General features: G+C 43.7%; 2 protein-coding genes across 2 annotated transcripts; both read left to right on the top strand.

Annotated features, from left to right (window-relative positions):
• The first annotated feature begins 731 nt into the window (after nt 1-731).
• C4H7orf31 (chromosome 4 C7orf31 homolog) lies at nt 732-12,329 on the top strand. Its single transcript, XM_054161284.1, is given in 12 exon segments — nt 732-744; nt 3,234-3,294; nt 7,040-7,116; nt 8,700-8,821; nt 8,823-8,890; nt 9,105-9,146; nt 9,148-9,194; nt 11,534-11,602; nt 11,605-11,751; nt 11,888-11,941; nt 12,086-12,178; nt 12,181-12,329. Coding segments are annotated over 12 exon segments (942 nt in total).
• Nucleotides 12,330-22,613: 10,284 nt separating this feature from the next.
• On the top strand, nt 22,614-25,429 carry LOC104307617 (cytochrome c). Its single transcript, XM_009908700.2, has 3 exons — nt 22,614-22,761; nt 23,848-24,024; nt 24,178-25,429. The coding sequence occupies exons 2-3, from the start codon at nt 23,856-23,858 to the stop codon at nt 24,324-24,326; spliced, it is 318 nt and encodes a 105-aa protein (XP_009907002.1). The 5' UTR covers nt 22,614-22,761; nt 23,848-23,855; the 3' UTR covers nt 24,327-25,429.
• The last annotated feature ends 226 nt before the right edge of the window (nt 25,430-25,655 follow it).

The raw sequence follows: 25,655 nt of genomic DNA, 5'->3' as shown, positions 1-25,655 counted from the left end.
CCATTTTCAGGCCAGACAGGAAGTTTCAGAGTCCCATGTCAGTATAAATATAACAATACACAAATGTTTTCCAGAATCCAGCACCTTAAGCCCTGTTATCTTTGTAGCATCACATTAGAAGGAGATCTGCTGTTCAGCTCAGCTGAGGCAGGAGTTATGCCTGCATGGTAATTTGTGAGATATCACACATCACATCGATTGCACTGAGTCCCACAGCATCTCAGCACAGGCTTCACAATGGAAAGAATGACTTCTGTAAATTGTACTGGAACAAAGTGTAATTAAAATTGATCTGGAACTTGAAGTTTATCTTCAGGACACTCATGTCAGCATAGAAAGAACTAGGCACAGGGCTATTTAAATTCTTTGAGCAAGTGGACATACTTCCTCTTTGTAACTGTTATCTATTTTTACTGATTTATACTAATTCAGTGATGGAGTGGCTAAGTGGCAGCTCTTGAGTCCCTAGTGAACTGGACAGAGCTTGGATGCAGCTCCCATGGCTATGTCATTAACCACACAATTAGGTAATCACTAGCTATGGGAAGAAAAGATTTCCCAGAAGAAGTGCTAAGGCTGAAATGATAGGGTCCTCATGGGGGCCATTAACAACCTGCATGGCTCTGTCCTAAACTGAGCAAAGGAAGGCGTTCTGGGAAGTTACCACCATCTCCTGTTTGGGAAGGAACTGGGGATATCCCTCTCCTCATTGAGAAAAACAAGAGGGCAACATGAAGATTTTTGGTACGTGGCTTGTAAAATCGAGACATTTTGTGTGATCACTGTACAAATAGCAAACCTTCAACAACAACAAGAAAGAGCTCTCATCAGGCAATCTCTCCTGCCCACATACAGCAAAGACCCTTTCAAGCAAGACCTGGCAATTAAGTCTTACTCATAAAATACAGATGATTTTGGAGCCCCGGGTGAACCACCTAGATTGGTCCAGTCTGCCAGGTTTTTCACACTTTCTTTTATTCCATCATACCACAAAGAACCATTAAGAAAATTAATGGTTTCTTTAAATCATAGACATTTTTTCTGACTCAGTACAATTGCCAAGAAACTTCTAGCTAGCCTCAGGGCTTGAAATCCTTGCCCTTTAAAGCTACTGTCTTCTTTTGATGGCTTCTTCTAAAATCTGTTTGAAACATAAAATATGTCTCCATGGTAAAATATAACTAATTAATCAGCCTGGAATGAATAAGACTTTTCTCTGCAGATGTAAACAGGACATGCTTTCTGGTTTGCATTACTGATAAAATCATTTCTTTTTAATAACAGCATGTAACATGGTTAATTAAGATAGAGCTCATTACTCAACAGTCTACTTTTCTTTTTTACTTGCTCCTTTAAAAGAAAGACATTCTTGTGACAGTTTAGGCTGTGCCTCTAAGAAAGGGTAGCTGCAGAATTCTCTAGATGAATGTAAAAAGGAAAACAAAGATTAATTCTAAACTGTACACTGCACTGGTTAGGCCACACCTGGAGTACTGTGTCCAGTTCTGGGCCCCTCGGTTTAGGAAGGAGGTTGACTTGCTGGAAGGTGTCCAGAGAAGGGAAACAGAGTTGGTGAGGGTTTTGGAGCACAAGCCCTATGAGGAGAGGCTGAGGGAGCTGGGGTTGCTTAGCCTGGAGAAGAGGAGGCTCAGGGGAGACCTTATTGCTCTCTACAACTACCTGAAGGGTAGCCAGGTGGGGGTTGGTCTCTTCTCCCAGGCAGCCAGCACCAGAACAAGAGGACACAGTCTCAAGCTGTACCAGGGGAGGTTTAGGCTGGAGTTTAGGAAGAAATTCTACACAGAGAATGATTGCCCACTGGAATGGGCTGCCTGGGGAGGTGGTGGAGTCACCATCATTGGAGGTGTTCAAGAGGAGACTTGATGGAGTGCTTGGTTGCATGGTTTAGTTGATTAGGTAGGTTGGATAATAGGTTGGACATGATGATCTTGAAGGTCTCTTCCAACCTGGTCTATTCTCTATTCTATTCTATTCTATTCTATTCTATTCTATTCTATTCTATTCTAAATGATTGTCATTGGTCAGATGTGAGATGTACCATAGGAAATATCTCTCACATTCTTTTCTCTCACTCACTCCAGCTTCAGCCTGTCTTTCATTTCTTGGCCAGAATGCATGCTGCTGACCCTGGACTGAAACTGATAAGAAAAGCTAACCTCTTAACAACTGCTTTGAGCTTAACTGCAACTCTCCTAACATTCTGTGGTAGGTTGAGAGAGGGCTTTGCTCTCCCTCCTTCACAGAGTAAGAAACCACAACTAGCCCAGTCGAAGGAGCAAGGCTATATATTTACAAGCATATATGGAAAGCAGGTTATGTATAACACAATATATACAGGTATTTACACAGAAATATACAGCAAAGAAAAATAACACAACAAAAATCCCTCCCTGAGGGAGGGATCCCCGCCTTGGAACCCCCTCTCTCCCCCCCTACCTCCCTTTTTCCCCAAAAAGGGGTTAGAGAGAAAGAAAGGCAAGTTACTAAGGAAAAGGGTTGTTAGTAAGCTTCAAGAGCCCATGCAGGATTAGTTTTTGCTTATCTGAAGGCCATCTCCAGCAGTTCGCAGAAAGAGCAGGCAGGGAGAACAGGCTGAAAACCCAAACTCCCCCAACTCCCAAACCAAACTGAACTGAGGAAAAAAAAAAATAATTAACTGCTCCACAATCTAAAGTTGCATTTTGTCTATCCACCAATGAAATTCGTTTAGAATATCAGAATGTTTTGGTTCTAGTACCGAAAACATTTTGCCAGTGTGTTTCAGCACTGTTTGTCCTTAAAGGCACAGCGTCAAACAGTCACACATTCTTTTTCTACTCTTCTCTTTTTGTGTAATTAACTAGAGAAAAAGGGGAGGGGGAGAGAGTCTGGGGGGGAATGCGAGGTGAAATCCTCCTCAGGAGGGTTTCTGTGTTGTTTCCTTTCTGTACATTCTTGTATGATATTGTAACTACTGTATATTTTGTATACATCCCTTGCATTTCATTATTGCTTGTAAAACACAGCTCTCATGTCGCTTCTCCAGCTGAGTTTAGCTGTGCTTTATGTTGGTGGGTGGATTGAACCTTCTAACCACTACAGTTCTGTACACCACTTTTGCCCGGTGTCTCTTCAGTCTTTGGCACCTAGCAACAGAAAGCATTCCTCATGTAATAAGTGGCAGCAGTAAGAATATTGTCTGCACTGCTTACATATTGACTTTTCCCTAATAGATATTGATTGCACTGATTCAGATAAAGTGTGGGAGGAGCAGATGAACACAGGTCACTTCAGGTAACTTCTGTATTACTTTGTTTCCTTACTACAGGCTTTGTAAATGGCCAGGGAGTTTGGCTAAGCAAGCACACTTCACCTATACTGCATCTTATCTTTCTTTAATGAAATAAAAAGGCAAGTTACAGCCATAATTGCCCAGTGCAGGTTCCTTGGCGATTAAGCAGCTGCAATGCCATTAGGCAAAGCCCTCTCTCTCTCCAAGGAAGTATGCAATGACAGGGCTAGCAGGTTAGCACAGTGTGCCTAGCACACCCACTCTACCTAACAAATACTGCTCTTGCTGACTTGCCTACCAGCTAATTAGGCTTTCTTGGCTGCATTGTTCATGGCCTCTTTGTCTAATGTGAATTGAAGCATTTGGGAGCATCTACCAAGCACAGTGAAGGGATCTAGAGTATGTATAAAGCAGATTTATGAGATAGAAGCCTCAGAAAATCCTAGCTTGGTAAGACATCTTGTTATGTCATGATGTACAGTCTCAGGAATGCAATTAATTTGGCTCCTGTTGTCATGCAGGCACCTGCAAAACAGACAGGAGCAGACACTGGGAAACTCTGGCTTTATTCCAATTGATCTGCTTTCCTTCCAACACAATGGAATTACAGATTCGGATGTCACTTGGGAAAAAACCTGTTGCAGAACTAAACTATTTGGAGAGCTGAACCAAAATATGCACACACTCACTCATAAATGGAAAATCTCCCCATGGGTACACGAAGGAGGGGTGAGGACTCCTTAGGTTCCATTCTAAGGGAAGACCTGATTGTCAGGCTGCTTCTCTGCGGAGAGAACTCAACTCTCCATAGCAGGACTCCATTTATACCCTCACGAGTTTTTGTGCTGCAGTAAATTTCTTCATTAGTCAGAGGGCTGACTTCTAGACCCAGCGGAGCCAGCTAATGTCTGGGGTGTCAAACTGATCCCTATCATCTTCTAGCAAGCATCAACCCCCTGCTCTGGGTCTGTCAGAACCCTGTGTCTGAGGGGTGAGTGGTCATACCTGCCACGCCTGTATGAGGTTGTGACTTTTCTCTATTCATCAGTTGGAGAAAGGTGTTTGGTGTTTGGTCTTAATATGCAGTTGTGGTAAAGTTCAGAAGAATCCAAAGAGGGTGTGGAAGTAAGACAGCATTCCGTTGGTTCACAATTTGGCCTTGAAACACTTACAAAACACTACTGAGGTCTTGACTCTTGTACTGAAGCATAACAGAACCAAAACCTGAAGTATCTAGCCCTATGAGGAGAGATTGAGGGAGCTGGGGTTGCTTAGCCTGGAGAGGAGGAGACTCAGGGGTGACCTTATTACTCTCTACAACTACCTGAAGGGAGGTTGTAGACAGGAGGATGTTGGTCTGTTCTCCCAGGCAGCCAGTACCAGAACAAGAGGACACAGTCTCAGGCTGCACCAGGGGAGGTTTAGGTTAGATGTTAGGAAGAAGTTCTATACAGAGAGAGTGATTGCCCATTGGGATGGGCTGCCTGGGGAGGTGGTGGAGTCACCATCACTGGAGGTGTTCAGGAGGAGACTTGATGGGGTGCTTGGTGCTATGGGTTAGTTGTTTAGGTGGGTTGGATTGGTTGATGGGTTGGACATGATGATCTTGAAGGTCTCTTCCAACCTGGTTGTTTATTATTATTATCATCATTATTATTATTATTAAATTAGAGCTCTCTGTGATGTCAGTTGCAGTCCCCATGGAGGATACTCAACAATAAGAACGATGACTAAACTCAGCTCAAGTGAATGCTTTGTAGCCTCAGAAGCCAATATTAACATAGCTGATAAACCCCACAAAAGTGAGATGGATCATTCAGTGTATCTGATACCTTCTGTCAGACAATTAATTCTTCACAGTTCAAAGCACTGGAAGAAAAATGGTGGGGAGAAACTGCATCAGTATGATCAAAAACTAGCAGTCTGGGGGGCAAAGTCATGCCTGCCATATTTTTGCTGAGGACAACAAAGTTACCCTTGAAATGAGAGCTGAATGATTCAAAATATTTTATCTTTACACAGATGATACAATAAGGTCCAGGGAGAAAACACAGTTCTTCTTATCCCTTACAAAGCCTGGGATGAAGCCCTAGACATTCTTGATTTACAGAACACCATGGAAGCAATCATGAGGTGTCTGTTTTTAAGCCCAGCAGCATTTTACCCTGAGTCTCTTACATAATATATTGGAAGGAAAGAGCATGACATTTTGGTTCTCATTCTGCTTTTCCCTGAAGGCATTCTACTACATTGGGATTTTGATAGGTACTGTGTTTTGGAAGACATTAAAGATTGCCTGCATGAAGTGATGAGGAGTCCTCAACAGTGTCTGCCCAAACAGGTATGGTGAATTTGGGACAGGAGAAAGCCAGCACCTCTATGTGCCGTGACAATGCCAGCCAGGGAGGGTTTGGCAGTAACTGTGTGAAACAGAGCATGCTGGCATGGATTAGAAGCTTCTCAGCATAGTTAAAGCTGATAATGTTAAGTAGGAGGTCAACTAATTAGCTGCCAATCCCAGTCACTGGCACAGTGCTGTGAAGTTATTTATGTAACTGGGTGCAGAAGCCATTTTTAGTGGAGCATTTGTCCATTAAACCCCAAATCTTTCCACAGTACATGGAATGCTAGGAGTAGTCATTTTCAGTCAGCTTTCATTGATCATTGGTCAATTTAAGAAACACTAATTGTGTGTGGAGGTAGTCTTACAAAGCCCACTTTTGCATAACATGAGGCTCATTGGAGGCTGAAGCCTATTTCTAGGAAAGCTTAGCAGCTTGAGAATGACTATCTGAGGGGACAGTTACCAGTGGCATTCAGAAAGCACCCTGATTTCATTTGCTGTTCCCTCCATATGGTTTGACTTCCTCTGAGATGAAGACACTCCAGTTCTCAGGGACTGAAGGAGAAATCTCTGGTTAAGTACAGATAACTCAGGCTGCACTCAGGTGACTTTTACCACTGGAAGGTTGCATTTAAAAGCTTTCTGCCTTTTCTACATCTTACCTTTACAACATTCAGAGCGGCTATTAGGTAGTTAATGCTGACAGCATTATAAGGTAAAACAAAGGAAAAAAAGGGGGGGGATGGGGAAAAAAGGAAAAGAAAAGAAGAAAAGAAATAAAAAAGAAATGATAGACCCAGGGTTGGAAATTAAACTCTTCCAAGCATGAACTGCAGTTTCATTTTTATGAGACATCCAGTAGCACTCAGTTATTCCTCTGATGGTGACATTATGAGCACAGAGCCAGCTCACAGTTCATGAAGTTTTATTGTTTGTCATTGCTGTTTGTAAAAAGCATGCATAGATAATGCAACAAGAACCTTCCTTGCTGGTGTGTGAATCAGGCTCAAACTCCTGCAACTGGCCATAGGCAGATGGCCTTCTGCAGAGGCAGCTTTATCTGGCATAAGTTCCAGCCCTCAGCTGCTTGCCACCTCCTCTTTGCTTAAGGCAACTACCCTTGCAAATCTGGTGGTGCAGATGATCATATTGAGTGCTTCCAAAAAGACAGCTGGGTTAATTTACACTGACTAAATGGGTGATATGATCTAACCCTGCTGATTTTGTACCAAAAGAGTGAAGATAGGTTCTATCTCCACATCCACGGGGTCATTTTCCCAAGGTAACATTAATGCCAGCTTGCAGAATCTCTCCCACTACTACAGCTGTCTGAATAGCAAGCATATGTCTACAGCTTAAAATGCAGATCCATCTGTCATTTTGATCAATGCCTATCCATATAGGCATGAAGTTGTCAGCATTCCCTCCAACTGTCAGAAGAAGGCTGTGCACTGGCCAGGACAGCACACATACTTCCAAGGTTATATAGGAAAGAGCAAAAAGCCTTCTTTTTGCTTGTTTTGATTTGATTTGGTTGTTTGGTTTTGGTTTGGTTTGGTTTGGTTTTAAGTCTTACATAGAATACATACATAGAATAAACCAGGTTGGAAGAGACCTTCAAGATCATCGTGTCCAACCCATCAACCAATCCAACACCACCTAAACAACTAAACCATAGCACCAAGCACCCCATCAAGTCTCCTCCTGAACACCTCCAGTGATGGTGACTCCACCACCTCCCCAGGCAGCCCATTCCAATGGGCAATCACTCTCTCTGTATAGAACTTCTTCCTAACATCCAACCTAAACCTCCCCTGGTGCAGCCTGAGACTGTGTCCTCTTGTTCTGGTACTGGCTGCCTGGGAGAAGAGACCAACATCTGCCTGTCTACAACCTCCCTTCAGGTAGTTGTAGAGAGCAATAAGGTCACCCCTGAGTCTCCTCTTCTCCAGGCTAAGCAACCCCAGCTCCCTCAGCCTCTCCTCACAGGGCTTGTGTTCCAAACCCCTCACCAACTTCGTTGCTCTTCTTTGGACTCATTCCAGCAAGTCAACCTCCTTCCTAAACTGTTTTGTTTTGTTTTAAAGCAAACTTCTCTGCATCTCTTTTCGTGAGAGGCATTTCTACACCAAGAGCTCCATTACTGCTCCAAACCCTTGCTGGCCACACGTTCATGGCATCAAACATACAAAGAGTGAAAAGCTTGAGAGACAGTTTTCAATCACCTCAGATATACATAAACAAGATCAGAACCCAGCAGGCTGTTCTGTGATTGAAGTCTAGGTACTAATTAGCTCTCTTAGAACCTAGCCAAGCAGCTCTGGAGATAAGAACAAGAAGAAATAACAGCTGATGACTGTAAGGCTTCATTCAGAAGGACTACAGCCCTCCCAAGTAATGGATTTGGGCAGAATGGATCTTTGCTTCTCTTTATCTCTCCAAAAGTCCTGCCAAGATACTGACAGGCTGGTGTCTCTACTTCCATGTCTTCATGAAAATAGATGTTCTCTTTGTGAAAGGTTTTTCACTCCAACCTTGCCTTCCCCAGTGTAATGATGGAGACTAGGCTGGTCCATAGAACAGAAGTTCTCTTGCTCTCCAGTTCTCTTCCCAAAGGGATGTATCCTGAAGTTTGATGACAGATAACAGTCATGACTAGTGCAGTAGGGGAAAAAAAAAGGTGAACAAAGAAAGATAAAGCCTTTTTAGACACATAATCCTACAGATGTGGCAAGGGAATCAATAAGCATCAGTCCATTTCAAGGTAGTCTATAATTGTGACCACAGAAGAAAGCTTATATAGCTTGTGACATTTTGCATAGGAGTAGTTATCAAGGAAAGCTTGATTCCAAGTTATTTGAATTGAGTTCAAGTGAATTTTGCACCTGTTGAAACTTCTACCTCAATTGTAAAACTGTGCTGAAGACATTTTTGCAACTCATTTTCACTTTTATTAGCATTAACTACATAGATAATTGGAAAGGAGGGGAGGTTGTTATGACATGTGTTTTTCCAAACCTTTAAAATTGTCCAGCACACACAGCTGCTTTATACCTTACCAAGTTCTTTTCAGCCTTCAGCTTCCTACATTTGCTGAAGGAAAGGGTCAAATCCACCATACAAATCCAACAAAGATAGTGGCCCCCAACTCCACTTTTAAAGAGACAGGAGATAATCTCACAGTTAAGAACAATCAATGCACTATGAAACGCTGAGAGAGCTCTGGGGATCACAACATACAGTTAGGACTTCACAGAAAGCTTTTTTTTGTTGAAGTAGTTCACTTAGAAGAGCACTGAAAGGCCACAAATTGTTAGCCCCAACATTTCTAAAGGAAATTCAGTTTTTTGTCACTTAGTAACAAAGGCCACACAAATTGTAATTGCCTGAGGTTTTCCAGGGGGCTGTGCATTAACTCTGATTTTCCTAGCCAATAAATATGTGTGGCAGTAAAATGTGTCTCCATGAAGGAAGAGGTCCTATGAGTCCACTTATTCTGGATAACTATTACAGTTGGCAGATTAAGTGGAGAACAAGGTGAAGACATTGAACTAATGAGTACTGCACTTTGTGAGAAGCTCATGATTCCGCTGCAAGTAATAATGGCAAAAACATTACCAGGTTCAACTGGCAGAACTAAGCCTTCCCTTTGATAATACTTAAGTTCAGGGCAAGGTTCACTCTTTAAACAAAGACAGCTCAGCATACTGAATTATCCCTGACATTACCTGGTTGACAGAACTTCTGTCATGGATTAATGACTTGCTCAAGGTTTGCAGGGCGGGGGAAGCTATTGTGATTATCTGCCCCCCTCCCCCCCCTTTGTTTTTCTTTTCCTTTATCTCATTTAAAATTGCACCAACACATGACAGCAATTCAAATGACCTTTTACCTTGAGAAGTATGAGTAATAGTCTCCACAAAACAAGTTGGCAGCACTCATGTGAATGATGCAACACTACAGAGACCGAAACATATTGGCTGGATGTTCAGCTGGTGTTAATGGGGACAGCTCCCCAGATGTCAGCAAATTATTGGCTTTATTGCATGTTCTGTACTTGACAAGTGACCTATTGCCATTGCAAACTATTGCCTCCTTCCTAACCATACCAGGTTAAGCATGGCAGAGTTTCACAGAGTCACAGAATCATTTCAGTTGGAAAAGACCTCTAAGATCAAGTCCAGCTGTGGATCTAACACCATTATGGCCACTAAACCACGTCCTGAAGTGGTTCATCTGTGACTCATCTCCATTTATGTAAGTGGAATGGAATGGAATGGAATGGAATGGAATGGAATAGAATAGAATAGAATAGAATAGAATAGAATAGAATAGAATAGAATAGAATAGAATAGAATAGAATAGAATAGAATAGAATACACCAGGTTGGAAGAGACCTTCAAGATCATCACGTCCAACCCATCAACCGATTTGTCCTTCTTCCTTCAAGGTGCATCAGTAACGCTATCAGATTCTATTTTAATGCAAAGACTTACCCTAAAGAATGTGTAAAACTGGATTGGAAAACTCCATGCTTAGTGTCTTCAGCAATTTTTATATTCTGTGTGGCCTGTATAGAAGTGAAAAGATACCATTTGTGTTAAGTGCTACTCATGCAAGCCAACCATAACATGGGATATAAGCAGAGCAAATCAAGCTGAGCTGCATTTTGCTAATGCATCATTACCTGGAATAACTTAAGACACTGAGTGACACTGGCACATTATCATGCAGAGTACATTCACAGGTCTAATTGACTGCAAATGACTAAGCAGTTCTGCAGGTAAAAACAGAAGGAATGGATTCCTGCTCTGCTGGCTTTACAGCACTTCCACGTTTAAAGCACACTGATGCACAGGAACCAGGGCAACTAAGCAAGATTCTGTAATCTTCTGTTATAGTCCAAAAATAGCCCTGTAGCAAAAGGCTGCAAATTGTCCTGCTTTCTTTCTACTTGATTAAAAAAAAAATAACTAAATCCAAGCAAGGAAACCCTTTTGAAATGGCACTGACAATTTCTGAAAGTTAAATGCCTGTACCTGCAATGGAAAAGCTGTGCAGCTTTTTCTGCAGCACGATGAAGAAACAACTGTTTTGCTTTATGGTGATGAGCATTTTAAGGAACACTTCCAACAGCTTACCTCTGGTAATGAGAGCCCAAACTAGCAGCTTACATTAATTCAAAACTGAGCAGTTTTATTGCTCTATGACTCCCAAAGTGTGACTGGCAAAAGCCTGCCCTGGGCCGTACTGATTTGTTTGAACAATGTTATTCCACTTAAAACATACATACATTAAACGTCAAACACTCAGGATTGTACAGCACAGTAACTGCTGAAGTCCATTCTTTAGCTATAAGACTCAAATATACTTCATGTTTGAACAGTTCCTATACAAACTGCACCAGTATCTGAAGCCTCAGCAGTACAAATAATGACTACAGGGTAACAGTATTCAAGCAGTGGGTCAGACTGTCGCTGGGAAAGCTAAAAAGCCACCTGCCAGTGAGCATCCTCAGACCCACTTGCAATAGTTCCTCAAAGAAGTTAAAAAGCCACTATCACAAGTCACCATTTACACTATCATAATGCTTGTGAGACCACAAATGGGAAGACAGATGCTTATAGACAAAAAGAAGGCAGAAGCACAGATATCTATACCTATTTATACCTTATGCACTGGGGTGGAGGCAAACATTTGCTTTTCCAAAGTGCAAAGACTGACTCTAAGCTCCCTGCGTAGCAGGGAATTAATGAACGTCTAAAGCTGCTTCCATCTGCCTGGGAGACTCCTAACAGCAATTTCACTACTCCCAGGCAGTGGGCTGCTAAAATAAGCAGTCTCTGCTAAAACAGAACTTAGATGACAGTGTAAATCCTGATACTTGGTCCATATAGAAACATTTCAGTCTAGTCTCTCATGAGCAGCACTTCTTGAAGGATGTACTGCACGTTTACTTCAAGGTCAGTGCCCCATGAATCAATTCCACAAGAACTGCACTCCTCCAGTGCTCAGATGCTTCTGCCTTTATTCAATGTTCCTACTGTTGTAGCCAGCAACTCAAATACAATAAAACCAGTGGCCAGTCTAGGTCAGCAGCATGAAGTGACAGAAAGTACAGACAGACCAGAAATGGGATGCAAGCCAAAAGCAGGCCCTTCAGTCTCAGACATGCTACTAGGAAGTCCATTATCTGGACATCAGGACACTGATAAACAAACTTCAGAAAATCACTGACACATTGCAAACAGAAGCATTGCAGCTTACAACAAGGCCTGAACTTGAATCCCTTCCAAAATTTGCATGTTCCTTTCCTCTGACAACTTCAAGTCCAGACATGACAAACACACAATATGGGTCAATCCAGTTAGTCTAAGTAAGCCAGAGCCTCCTACTGGATGAAGAGTGAGAAAAGTAGAATTTTTTGCACAAGTTTTGGCATCAAGAAGCATGTCAGCCTGCATGGAGACCAGAGGATGGGCCAGGAGAGCCATCACTGCCTGAATGGATCCATAGCTGTCAGGTTCCTTGGCACCAGGTAACACTCTGGAACTGCAGCATTCCTCCTCTAAGACAACAGCCCAAAAATATTTTCATGATTTCATACCAGGAGAGACAAAAGAGCTCAGAAATACCATGACTGAGGGAAAGAGACACAAATTCTATGGTTTCAATGTTATTTTATTCCTTTAACTGGCACATTCCTTGGTCCTTTAAAAACTAGTGTAACAAATGAAAGGTACCTCAGTACAAATTAACTGTTCTTTCCTAGATAAAATTATGCTTTCCTAGACAATAAATTCAAGCATTAAAGATCAGGGTAGTTAGGGTAGCCAAGGACACATGCTGGTTCTTTGAGAAGACTAGAAGAGCTTGTCTTGGTTGAGAGGCTGTGAAAATATGTTTTCTCTTGAGAAACACATCATGAGATAAACACTAGGTATGGAAGGATTTAGTTCATGGAAGGCCAAATGGATTCATAGATCATCATTACAGTCTGGGCATAAACTTACACTGGGAACCACAAGGTGTGGTTTGATGACCCCAGCTGGACATTTCAGGAATAGAATCATAGAAATACCAGGGTTGGAAGGGACCTCAAGGATCATCTAGTTCCCTGCCATGGGCAGGGACACCTCACACTAGATCACGTTGCTCAGAGCACCATCCCGCTTGGCCTTAAAAACCTCCAGGGATGAGGCTTCCGCCACCTCTTTGGGCAACCTGTTTGAGCATCTCACCACCCTCATGGTGAAAAACTTCTTCCTAACATCCAAGCTGAATTTACCCATTTCTATTTTTTTTTCCCATCCCCCCTAGTCCTATCACTACCTGATATCCTAAAAAGTCCCTCACCAGCTTTCTTGTAGGCCCCCTTCAGGTACTGGAAGGCTACAAGAAGGTCTCCTTGGAGCCCTCTCTTCTCCAGACTGAACAGCCCAACTCCCTCAGTCTGTCCTCATAGGAGAGGTGCTCCAGCCCTCTGATAATCCTTGTAGCCCTTCTCTGGACACATTCCAGCAGGTCCAGATCCTTCGTGTAATAGGGGCTCCAGAACAGGATGCAGTACTCCAGGTGGGGTCTTACCAGAGTAGAGGGGGAGAATCACCTCCTTTGACCTGCTGGCTATGCTTCTCTTGATGCAGCTGCAGATGTGATCGGCTTTCTGGGCTGCAAGTGCACACTGGTGGCTCATGTTGAGCTTCTCATTCACCAGCACCCCCAAGAATAACTCTTCAATAGATGAGGAGAGCATCAGAAAACAGACTGCTTCAGAACAGACCTGACTAGTTTACAAAAGGAGCTATAACGTGGTGTTACAGATTTGAAGGGGGAACTTTAGCCTAGTCCCTGACTGCAAAGACTGAAAGTAAAGTAAATTATTACCACTGGATACAAAAAAACTTAATGATATGGTCTATATAATTCATTGGATTGCTAATAGCCATATAGAGCAGAGGCATAAAAAGTTCTTTCTTTTCTTCTTCTGTCACCTCTGTTGCAACTTTCCTCTCTCTCTCTCTCTCTTCCATGGCCTTGCCAGGGGTATCTGTGTTTCGACTACTGTGTGAAGTAACAGGAAGAAGGGAGGGTGTGGGAGAGGAGGTGAATGGGTCCCCTGGATCCACTCAGGGGGTCTGAGGAGCTTCTGTGTTCTTCATGAATTGCAAAAAAAAATATATATATAACATCTGTTGTATATTTTGTACATATTCTTTGCATTTCAGATTTCTAGATTGCAGTTTGCTTGTAAATAGAGCTTCCTTCGAGTGCATCCCAAACTGAGCTGGTCTGGCAATCTGGGGGGTAGTTCTCCAAATTATTTGGGGGGTAGCTCTCCAAATTATCTGGGGGGTAATTTCAACCCACCAGCAACCACTGGGGACCATTGCTATTGACCCAGTAAGGCTGTTTGCCAGCTTTCACAGCCATCAAGCTTCCAAAGAACCCCCTGCTACTCTGCAGCAAATCATATACCAATAATGCCAGCAATACAGCACACACAGGGACAAACATGATGTTCATGAGCTGTGGCTTCTCTTTGGCTGTGCACAGCACATTCCCAAAGCCTCCATGTTCCAAGGTTGATTGTGACCTCTCCAGGCCTACATTTCTATGTCAGACTCTTCCCTTCTTCACTCAAAGTCTAAGCCAGGACTGTTTAAGAGAACTAGAAAAGTCATAAAGACTGCATTTAAACTGCAGTGAAGACTGGTAGAGGGAGAATGGGATTTATAGAGATCTCTGCATGGTTTTGAAGGAGCCTTAGAATGAAGCAGGTAAGCTACAGAAAAGATGTGAGCTATTATTAGGAGTTATCCTCAGATGGCTGCAAGTGGTCAATACAGTAGCTAGGGATTAATAGTGGGCATTAACTTGGTGGTTATAAAAATAGTTAAGAGCATGAAATAGAGACAGAACAGCTCTGCAGCCACGTTGTGCTTACTGAGCTGGTTAGGATCCTTGAAAATTCTGAACAAAACCCAAATCAAACAACAAACAAAAAAATCCCCAGATACAATATAGTTAAACACCTTGAATTATATCTGTAAAGCTTTCTGAAAATAAGAAAACAGCACAGAAAACTTTAATGGAAAACTGTCTCAGGGATTAGCAATTTGCTTTGGAAAAAGAAAGCAAATGCTGACTTTAAATTGCTATTTTCTGTGTGCTGACAGATTAATATTGCTGCTACCAGAATTCTGTAATGCAGCCAATATTTGTTCAGTGAGTACCTTAAGAAGCTGCAGCCAAATGGGGATTAGAGAAGCAGAAACAGCATATGGACCTTTTCCTTTTTTTAACTGCTTAATTAAATGAGAGATTATTCAGTTCCTGGAGAGGACCTGAAGAGGGAGCAAAATGCCCTTGTATTTTTCACTGAGAGTTTTTTCATTGCAGTCTCCTAAACTGTCCCATTAAGAGAACAGATTCCCCACTCCCTTTGTGCAGATCAGGAGACTGTCAGGATCACACACTGAGTATTTGGCTTGAACTGAACCATGCTTCCAGCTAGTCATTATTGACTGGAACTTCCTTTACAGCAAGAGATACTAGCAAAGAATCATGGGGGAAGAGCTGTAACTAGTGGAGTCCCTGAGGGATCAGTGCTGGCTCTGGTTCTGCTCAACATCTTCATCAATGAGGGAACAGACAGACAGAGTCTGCTCAGCAAGTTTGCTGATGACACCAAACTGGGAGGCTTGGCTGATACAGCTGAAGGCTGTGTGGCCATCCAGTGAGACTTGGACAGACTAGAGAGCTGGGCAGAGAGGAGCCAAATGAGGTTCAACAAGGACAAGTGCAGAGTCCTGCATCTGGGGAGGAATAATAAACTGCAGCAGTACAGGCTGGGAGGTGATCTGCTGGAGAGCATCCCTGTGGAGAAGGAGTCCTGGTGGGCAACAAGTTATCCATGGGACAGCAATGTGCCCTGGTGGCCAAGAAGGCCAATGAGATCCTGGGGTGTATTAAGAAGAGTGTGTCCAGCAGATCAAGGGAGGTTCTCCTCCCCCTCTACTCTGTCCTGGTGAGGCCACACCTGGAATATTATGTCTAGTTTTGGGCTCCCCAGTTTAAGAGGGACAGGGATCTGCTGGAGAGGGTCCAGCGGAGGGCAATGAGGGTGATCAGGAGACTGGAGCACATGCCTTACGAGGAGAAGCTGAGGGACCTGGGTTTTTTTAGACTGGGGAAGACTTAGAGGGCATTTAAAAAATGTTTATAAATATCTGAGGGCTGCGTGTCAGGAGGGAGGGGACAGCTCTGCTCACTTGCTCCCTGTCGTAGGACAAGGAGCAATGGATGTAAGCTGCAGCACAGGAGGCTCCACCTCAACACAAGGGGGAACTTCTTTACTGTGAGGGTCACAGAGCACTGGAACAGGCACCTCAGAGAGGTTGTGGAGTCTCCTTCTCTGGAGACTTTAAAGGCCCATCTGGATGCGTTCCTCTGTGACCTGAGCTAGATTGTACGGTCCTGCTCTGGCAGGGGGGTTGGACTTCACAATCTCATTGGGTCCCTTCCAACCCCTGACATCCTGTGAGCCTGTGATTCATAAAGTCTTACAGGAAAGCAAGCAATGAAGCTGAGGTAGTAAAACCTGGTTCTAAAACTACCAGCCAGGTGATTACTTGGTTACAAATGTTTTGAAAACTTGATACAACAGGAAGCAAAACTAACAGAAGATTTCTGCAGGGAGGGATCCCACCTCTCTAGTGACAGAATCACCTGCAGCAGTGATTTCCTCTCAGGGAGGAAGACAGCTTGCAGATCGACCTATGGATCATGCCACCTTGTGACTCAGCCAAGCTCCACATTCAACAGCTCCTCCTGCTGCTGTCACAGAGCCCTCAGAGCCCTACAGAACACTTGGTACCCACTTAGAAGCACTAGTCTTGCACACCAGTTTTATTCCTGTGAGAGAGAACAGAATTAAATTTGCCAGTTTATGGCCTTAATTCTTATGTTGTAAAAGGTTTTTTCCATTGAAAATCCTAAGGTAATCAAAGCTTTTATTGTTTTACAACCCCCATCAAATCATGGGACATGCTCATGCTCTTATTTCACAAAAGGTCCTCCAGTCTGGCCTGTAGCTTAAATACAGGAATGGTGTAGGCTTCAGCAGATTACATTAGATTAGCATATCATCATTAAATAAGGAGACCCACGTATACAAATCTCCTTACAAAAGGAGTCTTAATTTGGAGCTTTCCTCAGGGCTAAGTTGATGCTTTGGAGACTAATTTGTCAATATCTTCATTTAAGCTCTTGCAGAAGTACTTCTTGCTCTATAGCTTGGATTATTCAGAAGATAATGTCCAAGCTGATCACATGAATAAGAGGATAGTAATCTTTGGCTCTCATAGATACACAAAGCAAATGTAGGCAATGGTCATCCCCTCCAAAGAGGATATGGTTGAGATGCTTCAGTTTCATTCATCATTGCATGTGGTAGCTTTGACTCATGGCCTCAGCTTCTATTTTCAGGTGTCAAGTAACCAGCCTAAACTACCACATTTTGGCAACTTTCCAGCTGCCTGCTCGGATTCCCACTCCAGCTGGATTAGCTGATGTCTCCCTGTGAGCAGCACTGCCTCAAGCCTGTGCCTAACTGGAGTCTACAACATACTGGCCAGACAATTCTCAGCCTCCTTGTCTGAAACCTCCCATAACAGAATATCCCTTATCTCCCCTAATGCCAACTAGCTGCATCCACCCCGCTACAAAACTCACTCTCCAGAACCAAAAGACCAGCAGATACAGAAAGAACTCCAAGTTCTGCCTTCACCTGCTAAGATCAAATCCTTCAGCTGCCACTTGGCACCCTGGGGTGCAAAAAAAACTCTATTTCTATGTCCCACTCCCAAATATTTTATCTTTGTAACAATATAGTAGCAGTTCTTTTTAATTTGAGAATAGCTTTTGTCTTTCCAATAATGGAAATATGCTTTGAAAGCAATCCAGTCATTCCAGTCATTAAAAAGAAACCCAAACACCCCAAACAAATCACAGAATCACCAAGATTGGAAGAGACCTCAAAGATCATCAAATCCAGCCTGTCACCACAGACCTCACACTGTTGTCTGAGACAACTGTACAAAACAGACATTTGCTGCCACAAGAAATTACTACAAACAGAGCTTAAAATACAACCAAGAATTGTTTGATAAGAATGTTACACAAAAGTAGACATATGCACAAACTTAGCTTTGTCTTAAGAAGGATCCTAATGCATAGTGATCCTTAGCAACTGCAGCATCTCAGAGACTCTGCTCTGTCTTTCCACCTGATGGGATTAAAAGTAACCAGTGTCTTTACAGAAGGACGAATTGCCTAAGAGGGAGTTGGAAGAGAAAGGGAGGAACCAGACAGTTCCCCTTAGCTATGTGCATCAATTCCGAAGGGGCATCTGCAAAGCACCTTATCTTGAACCTAGCTGTAAATCAGTGGGGGGTCTGGCTGAGGATGGCAAGACACTGAACACAGCCTAAACTTTTGCACTTTTAGGCCAGAGCACAGGCTTAATAGATTACTGGATATTAATTTCTCTGCCCAGAGAAGGGGAAAACCTACTTTAAATGAACATACAATGTATGTAGTAGGGAGGGTTGCATGTGAAGTGGGACATGTAGTGGGTGTTTGGGGAAAGACTGTAAATCCTGAGTACCTTAGCCAATGGGGAAAGGGAGAGGGAAATTTGTGTCTGGGAATTTAGGGTAAAAGGAGAGCTGCATCTCCCAGCAGTTTGAGAGACCCCACAAGGAATTGTCCTGGGAACTCTCCCTTTATTCAAATGAAGTTTTACCAAACTCCTGTCTCCTTTGTGAACAGGAACTTCTACATTGAGAGAATTTTAACTTACACACCTGTTCCAAGCAGCAGCACATTTGCCCCCTCTGTCTTAAACTGTATAAAACACAGCAAGAAGCAAAGACTGGAGGCATGTCATTCATGTGTCATTTTTATTCACTCTTCAGTCTGTAGTTATTTCCATCTTCATTCCTCACCTGTTTAGGTGAGCAGGTGCTTGTATTCCATTCCAAGGCCCTGTAAAAGACCTAACAAAACCAAAGCCATCAGTATATTTTAACTGACATGCACTGTAACAGTGTAGACAATTATCCCTCATAGCACATGTTTGCAGCTGCAGAGTATTTTTGAAGGACCTCAGCACCAACAATTTTTCATGCTCAGGCCAGAATCACTCTTTCATGTTAAAAAAATCAGGCTTTGAAAATACTATGGAGAAATCCAGCTTTCTCATGAACAATTTCAAAGGCAAAGGTTAAATTAACAGCTTCTGTACAACTCAGAAATCGTAAGTGCTGTTCTGTAATGAGGTAAGATTGATGACTCAGGTTATAACTGAAGACCTTTATGAAAACCAGCTCACACCACCATGACTGCAGAACAGACCATGGACTCACCAACACTGGTACGGTTAGCTGATAGATAGCAGCAGCTCAGCTTTGGCCCACTTCCATGCAGTGTGAGGATGAAAAGAGGCCAAAATACTCAATCACATAACCTCTTATGTTTTCAACAGAATAAATGGGTTCTGAGGTATTTGTAAAAGGCCAAACAAGAAGTTTGTATCACAGAACTGAGAGAAAAAGAGGTGTTCTCCTGAATTCCAGACTAGCTCTGCAATGCCACACTTCTTTTATCTGCAATGTATCTCTCAAAAAGAACGGGTTGGCTCCTTTGTCCTTTAATAACAGGCTTCACACATTTGGGTTATTGCTCCCTTCTTTGGGACAGAATAATTATGATTGCAAAATGACTACTGTTCCATAGTGTAATGGACTGAGGCAGTAAAAAGACAAAGGAATTGCAGGTGTAACCACAGTAAAACACTAAAATACAAACCTTCTAGGCAGACCACGCCAAGGCAATTAACGTTAATATTATTAACATCAATAAATGAAATGAACATTAATGAATGTTCATCCATGTAGGAAAGCAATAGTGCACTGAATATGTGCCCTGAGTCATTTTAGTTTACTCCAGCAATTCAAAGCCACAAAGCCAGAAAAGACTTGACTTTTGTCTTCGGCATTGCTCTGGAAGTCCCACCACCCGTTCTGTCCTGCAGCAGGAGTCATATGATGTCTTGCAGGGTTTGCACTATATGGTTATACTAAAGATGTATTTGGCAGTGAAGGGTACAATTTCACTGTTAGTCTGTCCTACTGTAGAATGTTAAAAAAAAAAACAAAACACTTTTGAACAACCTTGCTTCTGGCACCATCTACTTTATTTACAGATCATTTCTTACTACTATGTTGGTTTGGATTTCCACTTAGTATCACAGAATTATCAGGATTGGAAGGGACCTCAGGATCATCTAGGTCCAACTCCCCCAAGTTCCAACCCCATCTAGTTCCAACACCCTCCACTGGGTCAGGTTGCCCAGAGCCACATCCAGCATGGTCTTAAAAAATTCCAGGGATGGGGCTTCCACCATCTCTTTGGGCAACCTGTTCCAATGCCTCACCACCCTCACGGTGAAGAACTTTCTCCTGATGGCTAATCTAAATCTCCCCTCTTCTAGCTTGGATCCATTCCCCCTAGTCCTATCACTACCCAATATCCTAAAAAGTCCCTCCCCAGCTTTCTTGTAGGCCCCCTTCAGATAGTGGAAGGCCACAATAAGGCCTCCTTGGAGCCTTCTCTTCTCCAGACTGATGAACCCCAACTCACTCAGTCTGTCTCCATAGGAGAGGTGCTCCAGCCCTCTGATCATCCTCATGGCCCTTCTCTGGACACATTCCAGCACATCCAGATCTTCCTTGTAATAGGAGCTCCAGAACTGGACACCCAAGTGACCTTACACCAGTAAGTTGAGTCCTTTCTGTTGGAGATACCTCTTCTTACTGGTGAAAACACATCCTCTAAACTACTGTATACCTATATTAGGCAGGAACTCTGTTCCCACCAACCATGCAGTGTGCAAACCCACAAGTACTCCATTTGCATCATTTACACCTTCATGAAAGGGCATTTCACCATGTCAGCTGGAAGTCACACAGCAGTCATCAGGGTGGTCAGGTATGACAGAGAAAACAACAGTTCATTTTACCAATCATTAGCAATGAAGGGTTAACAAAAGCTCTCGATATACAGTACTCAGTACGGAGAACATATTTAGATGACAAAACTCAACAAAGATCAAGAGTTACAGATGTCTGAAGTCTGCATTCTATGAAGAAAACGGGAACCTTTGGATGTCAGCAGGCATCAGTCCACATCAAGTGCTTAAAGAAGCTTAAGAATTCACACTACTATTTCTTAAAGAGGCTTAAACAGGCTATCAGCTCCTTCCTCTTTTAAAGGCAAGAGAGACCAGAGGTCTTATCATGAGTCTTGTGATATTAAGTCACATACATCTGACACAAGACATAGTAGCCTTACTAAAGTTAGGTCTTACACTCCTGGTAAAAAGTCTAAAAACACGAGGGGAAGTGCACTGTGAAGGTTCAAAACCAAATGGCAAATAAAAACAAACAAACAAAAAACAGAGAATGCTTTCAGCTTTTTTAACTATTGTCTTTCCAGTCAAGCCTCAATAGTTCTGGGAGTCTGACAGAGTTTGAGGGTTGAATTGCACAACAGATGTTACAACACCAATTTAAAGCAGCTCCTTTGCACGCATTTTATCCCATGTATCCGAAGTCAATTAGTTTTATTGTGGTAAGTGTACTGTCAGGAATAGAGTGGTAATTCTTGAAGTTTAGGAATGTTGTATAAACCTTGTGATGAAGTGCTCAAAACTGCACCAACATCGTGCTCTACACACTATGAGCACTTGAAAACAAAGCATTTTCTCCAAACTTGGAGAATTTTCTCGTGAATCGTGGGCAACAAATCTGTCATCAGAGGAACCTTTGCGGTATCCTTACCCTCACTCCCTCTTGCTTCATACAGGCGCTTCAGATGAACACTGCTCCAAAGCAATCGCTAGAGCACACTTACATCAGTTCCAGCACAAAGTTTCTCAAATGACAGACGGTGGGAAATGCTCACAATTTTCATATCTATAGTTAAAGCAATGAGTTCACCTCTCGTGAACATTATCTTTAGATCATTGGACGTTACTACACGAGGCTTTTTTAAAAAGTTCTTCCTCTTTCTGGCCAAAGAGGGCAAGGGGGCAGTCACGTCTGAAATTCACTACTTAAAAGTCTCTTTAGAAGCCCTCACTGTATGGGAATCGACACTTCCCTTTCATGAACCACAGCCCTGCCGGGAAGACGTCTGGAGCACTCTTCTTTTCTTGTGTCTGACCCTTGTGTAACACTCTCATCTTTCTTCAAATTATGACTTTATCATCCCACAGGGGCTATAGGCTCCAGCTGTACACTTGCTCCCGCTCCAAACCCGTCTGCAGCTCCAGCCCAGCGCTCCCAACCAGCCCCGCTCCACTCTGCAGGGGCTCAGCCTCGCTCCCGTTACTGCCACACTTCAGCCTCTTTGTTCTTCATACTCCCTTAAAGAAGTATCTGAAACTCTCCGCACGCAGCGGAGAATAGACCCGACCCCTCCCCTCCCCTCCCCTCCCCTCCCCTCCCCTCCCCTCCCCTCCCCTCCCCTCCCCTCCCCTCCCCTCCCCTCCCCTCCCCTCCCCTCCCCTCCCCCCGCAAGAAGCCAAACACCGCTGCGGAGCGCGATGGGGTGGGGTGGGTGCTGCCGGTACGTCACAGCACACGCCCCGCCAAAACCCGCGCGACTATTGCTCTGGCATCCGCTCTGCGCATGAGCTTGGAACCCTGCCCCCTACCCCCGTGCCCCGCCGTTCTTTTCATACCGGCGTTACGTCTGACGCCATTCCGCGGGGAGGAGGAGGAAGCCCTGGGTCCCGCCAGTCGCAACCTACCCTGCTAGCTGCCACTGCCTTGGCTGATAGGCTCGGTAACCAATGAGAAGCCTACATGTCACACTTGATTGGTTGTCACGACCGGATGGGCGGGCCGAGTGCCGGCATAGCTTGGTTGCGGCAACACCGGCTTACATAGGGCGGAGTGCGGCGTGTCCTTGGGCTCAGACGCCGGGCGGTGCAGGGTGTATCGGTGTTGTGGTTACCGTTGTGGGTGAAGCGTCAGCAGGGCAGCTGGACAGGCAGGTGAGGGCAGCAGCCGGTGGGGTATCCGGGTGCGCGGTCTCTCTTTGACCTGGGCCTCATGTGACCTGGCCTGACTCGGATCTGGCCTGTTTCTGTGGCCCAGGGGGACCGTTAGACTGGAGGACGGTGGTGAGGCAGCGGAAGGGGAATAGGTGAGGGCGATGCATCTGTCGTGAGAACGCGATTACCGGCTCCATTGGACACGGTGGGGGAGTCCGGGGCCGCGGCCTAAGGAGGTTTTCTCGGGTGCGGCGGAAGGTCACCGTGGGGCCTAGTGTCCCCATCTCGACAGCTGTATCCCAAAGAAGTTGGGGCGGGGGGGCATCCAACTTGTGTGGGTCCTGTCCGTAGCCACTCGAAATGGAAGGCGATGCGGCCTGGCCCACCCGCTCTCGCTGGGTGAGCCATCGCTGGGGGCCGTGATGGGGTCGCGCCAGTGTCGCGCCGCGTGCTCCGAGCGTGCCCCCCATGGCGGGAAGCCTGCTGCTCCTCGTCTCAAGGTCAGCCCCAGCGGAGGTAGAGCTGGAGCTGGGAAGTGCGGTTGCCCTTGGCTGCGCTCGCCACACCGCGTACTAATAGCGTTGCTGCTGGCAGCGGCCCGGGAGGCGTCCCAGCTTGTGGCAGGAGGAGCGGGCCAGCTTGATGCCAGCCGCTCCAGGCTTCAAGGTGGTTTGCTGGTGTGCTTTGCTACCTGAAATGGAACACATGCAAATCCTCTTGTCCTATTGCACAAGGTTATTAATGACTGGAAAAAAACGTTCCTGCTATACAGGCTGTATATGGAAGCTGTGTTCAATTTATTCTTTAGAAATTCTCTCTATATTGTTTAAATGCTGCAGGGTAATTATTTTGGCTCAGGGAAGGCTCTTTTGTTCTTCAAGCGTTTTCATCACCTCGATACCTTTTAAGTTATCTTAATGATTCTATGCTAATCTTCAAACCCAGGAGCTATAGCTTGTGGCAAGAAAGCGTGCTAGAGAATTACTAGGCTGAGAAGCTGTGTAAAGTGACAGGACACCTTTAAGGTTTCTGTTGACTAGGTGACCTTGACATTGCAGTACTGACCTCTGTGTGTTGTTCTTCCAGTACTGAAAATGGGAGATATCGAGAAGGGCAAGAAGATATTTGTCCAGAAATGTTCCCAGTGCCATACAGTTGAAAAGGGGGGCAAGCACAAGACTGGTCCCAACCTGAATGGCCTGTTTGGACGCAAGACTGGCCAGGCTGAGGGCTTCTCTTACACGGATGCTAATAAGAACAAAGGTAAACTTGAAGCTGCTTTTCTCAGTTACTAGGGACAAAAATACTCAGCTCACAGTGTTCTAGAAGTAAAAATCTACCAAAAAGTGGAATAATATGGAGCACAGGAATATAAATGTTTGATATTGTAAATTAACTTGTTTTTCTTCTCTGTAGGCATCACCTGGGGTGAGGATACTCTGATGGAGTATTTGGAAAATCCAAAGAAGTATATCCCAGGAACAAAGATGATTTTTGCGGGTATTAAGAAGAAGTCTGAGAGACAAGACTTAATAGCATACCTCAAATCTGCCACTGCGAAGTAAAAGTTATCTGCTGCCTTATTTATTTCACAAAGGAGATGGCTATGGAAATGTCCTGTGATGAGATTGGTTTTTAAACTTTCTATTTTTACATGTATTGCATCTAACCTTAAGATCTGTCTCACCCATCAGGTTACACTGCTTCCGGTGGGTCGCTGGAGTACACACTTGTTTGGCAGCCATTAACTGAAACTATGTAATCCGGTTGACTTAAATAACTGTGTTGTTCAGTCATTCTTGATCATAAAATTAAAACCAGATAAAAGAAACATTTCCTGCCTCTTCATTGGTTAAAAAAGAACTGTAAACAATCAAGTGAATTATTGTCAGCGTCATAAATAGCTTTGGCAGCCCAGCTCTTCCAGACTGAAAAAGCAAGGTGGTTTTTGTCCTCTTCCACCGTGTTCTATTACATTGCTTCAGAGGCTTTAAAAATCCCCTATATAATATTTTTCTAAATTTAATCAGTGCTAGATGCTGTGGTATATACTAATTTGACTAAAGATTGCAGTAAGGATGCATTTCATCTGACTTATGTACTGTTTGTGAAGTGGCAGTTATGCCCAACCACTTTTCTTTTGTCTAGGGAAAGCATGTTACCTAATTTATCCAGTCTTTGACAGCTGCATGCACCAGTAGAGCACAGCACCCCTCTGGAAACATCTTCATTTCAGTGTCACTGAAACCCTTTGTTTAGTAAATCTGAACTCAGCCATTCTTGGTGTAATGACTAGAACAGAAAAACATCTTGTTCTGGACATACATGTGCTAAAGACCAAGCTGTGAGGTACTGAATCTTCTCAATTCAGCAGAAGCGTTCACCTAAAATCTACTGTTACAGGCAGTTTCAGATGAAGGGGGTGCAGGAATGAATGTGCTGGTAAGCTAAAAGGAAATGGTCTTCATGTGTGCCTGGCTGTAGCCAGTGTCCTAACTTCTGAAAGTTCTGTTCTGCACAATGTAAAGCAGTATTTTTAATGTTTTAACTTGCATTATTTTGGTGGGTTTTTTTTCCATACTAAGTGACTTGTTCAGATGATTGTATTTACTGTGTACCAACAGTAAGGCATAACTTGGAGCAATCAGTACTGTAAATTAAATAAAATTAAAAGTCTTGTTTGCTTCTATGTGTCTGAAATGAGTGGAAAAATAGTGGGCATGCAGAGAAAAGTTGAGACTTCAGCTTTATGTTGTTAGGAAACAAGCAAAAGCATTCACCTGAAAAAGAGTGAATGACAACGGAGTTGATCTGAGCACTCACAAGCGTGGCAAAGTCAGAAAATACTTTGGGCTAGAAGTAGCAAAGCTAAGTTCTTTCACCAGGGTTCTCTT

The sequence above is a fragment of the Dryobates pubescens genome, chromosome 4, assembly GCF_014839835.1.
Source record: "Dryobates pubescens isolate bDryPub1 chromosome 4, bDryPub1.pri, whole genome shotgun sequence".
In the NCBI taxonomy this organism is placed as follows: domain Eukaryota; kingdom Metazoa; phylum Chordata; class Aves; order Piciformes; family Picidae; genus Dryobates; species Dryobates pubescens.
This window is presented reverse-complemented; position numbering and strand designations above follow the sequence as displayed.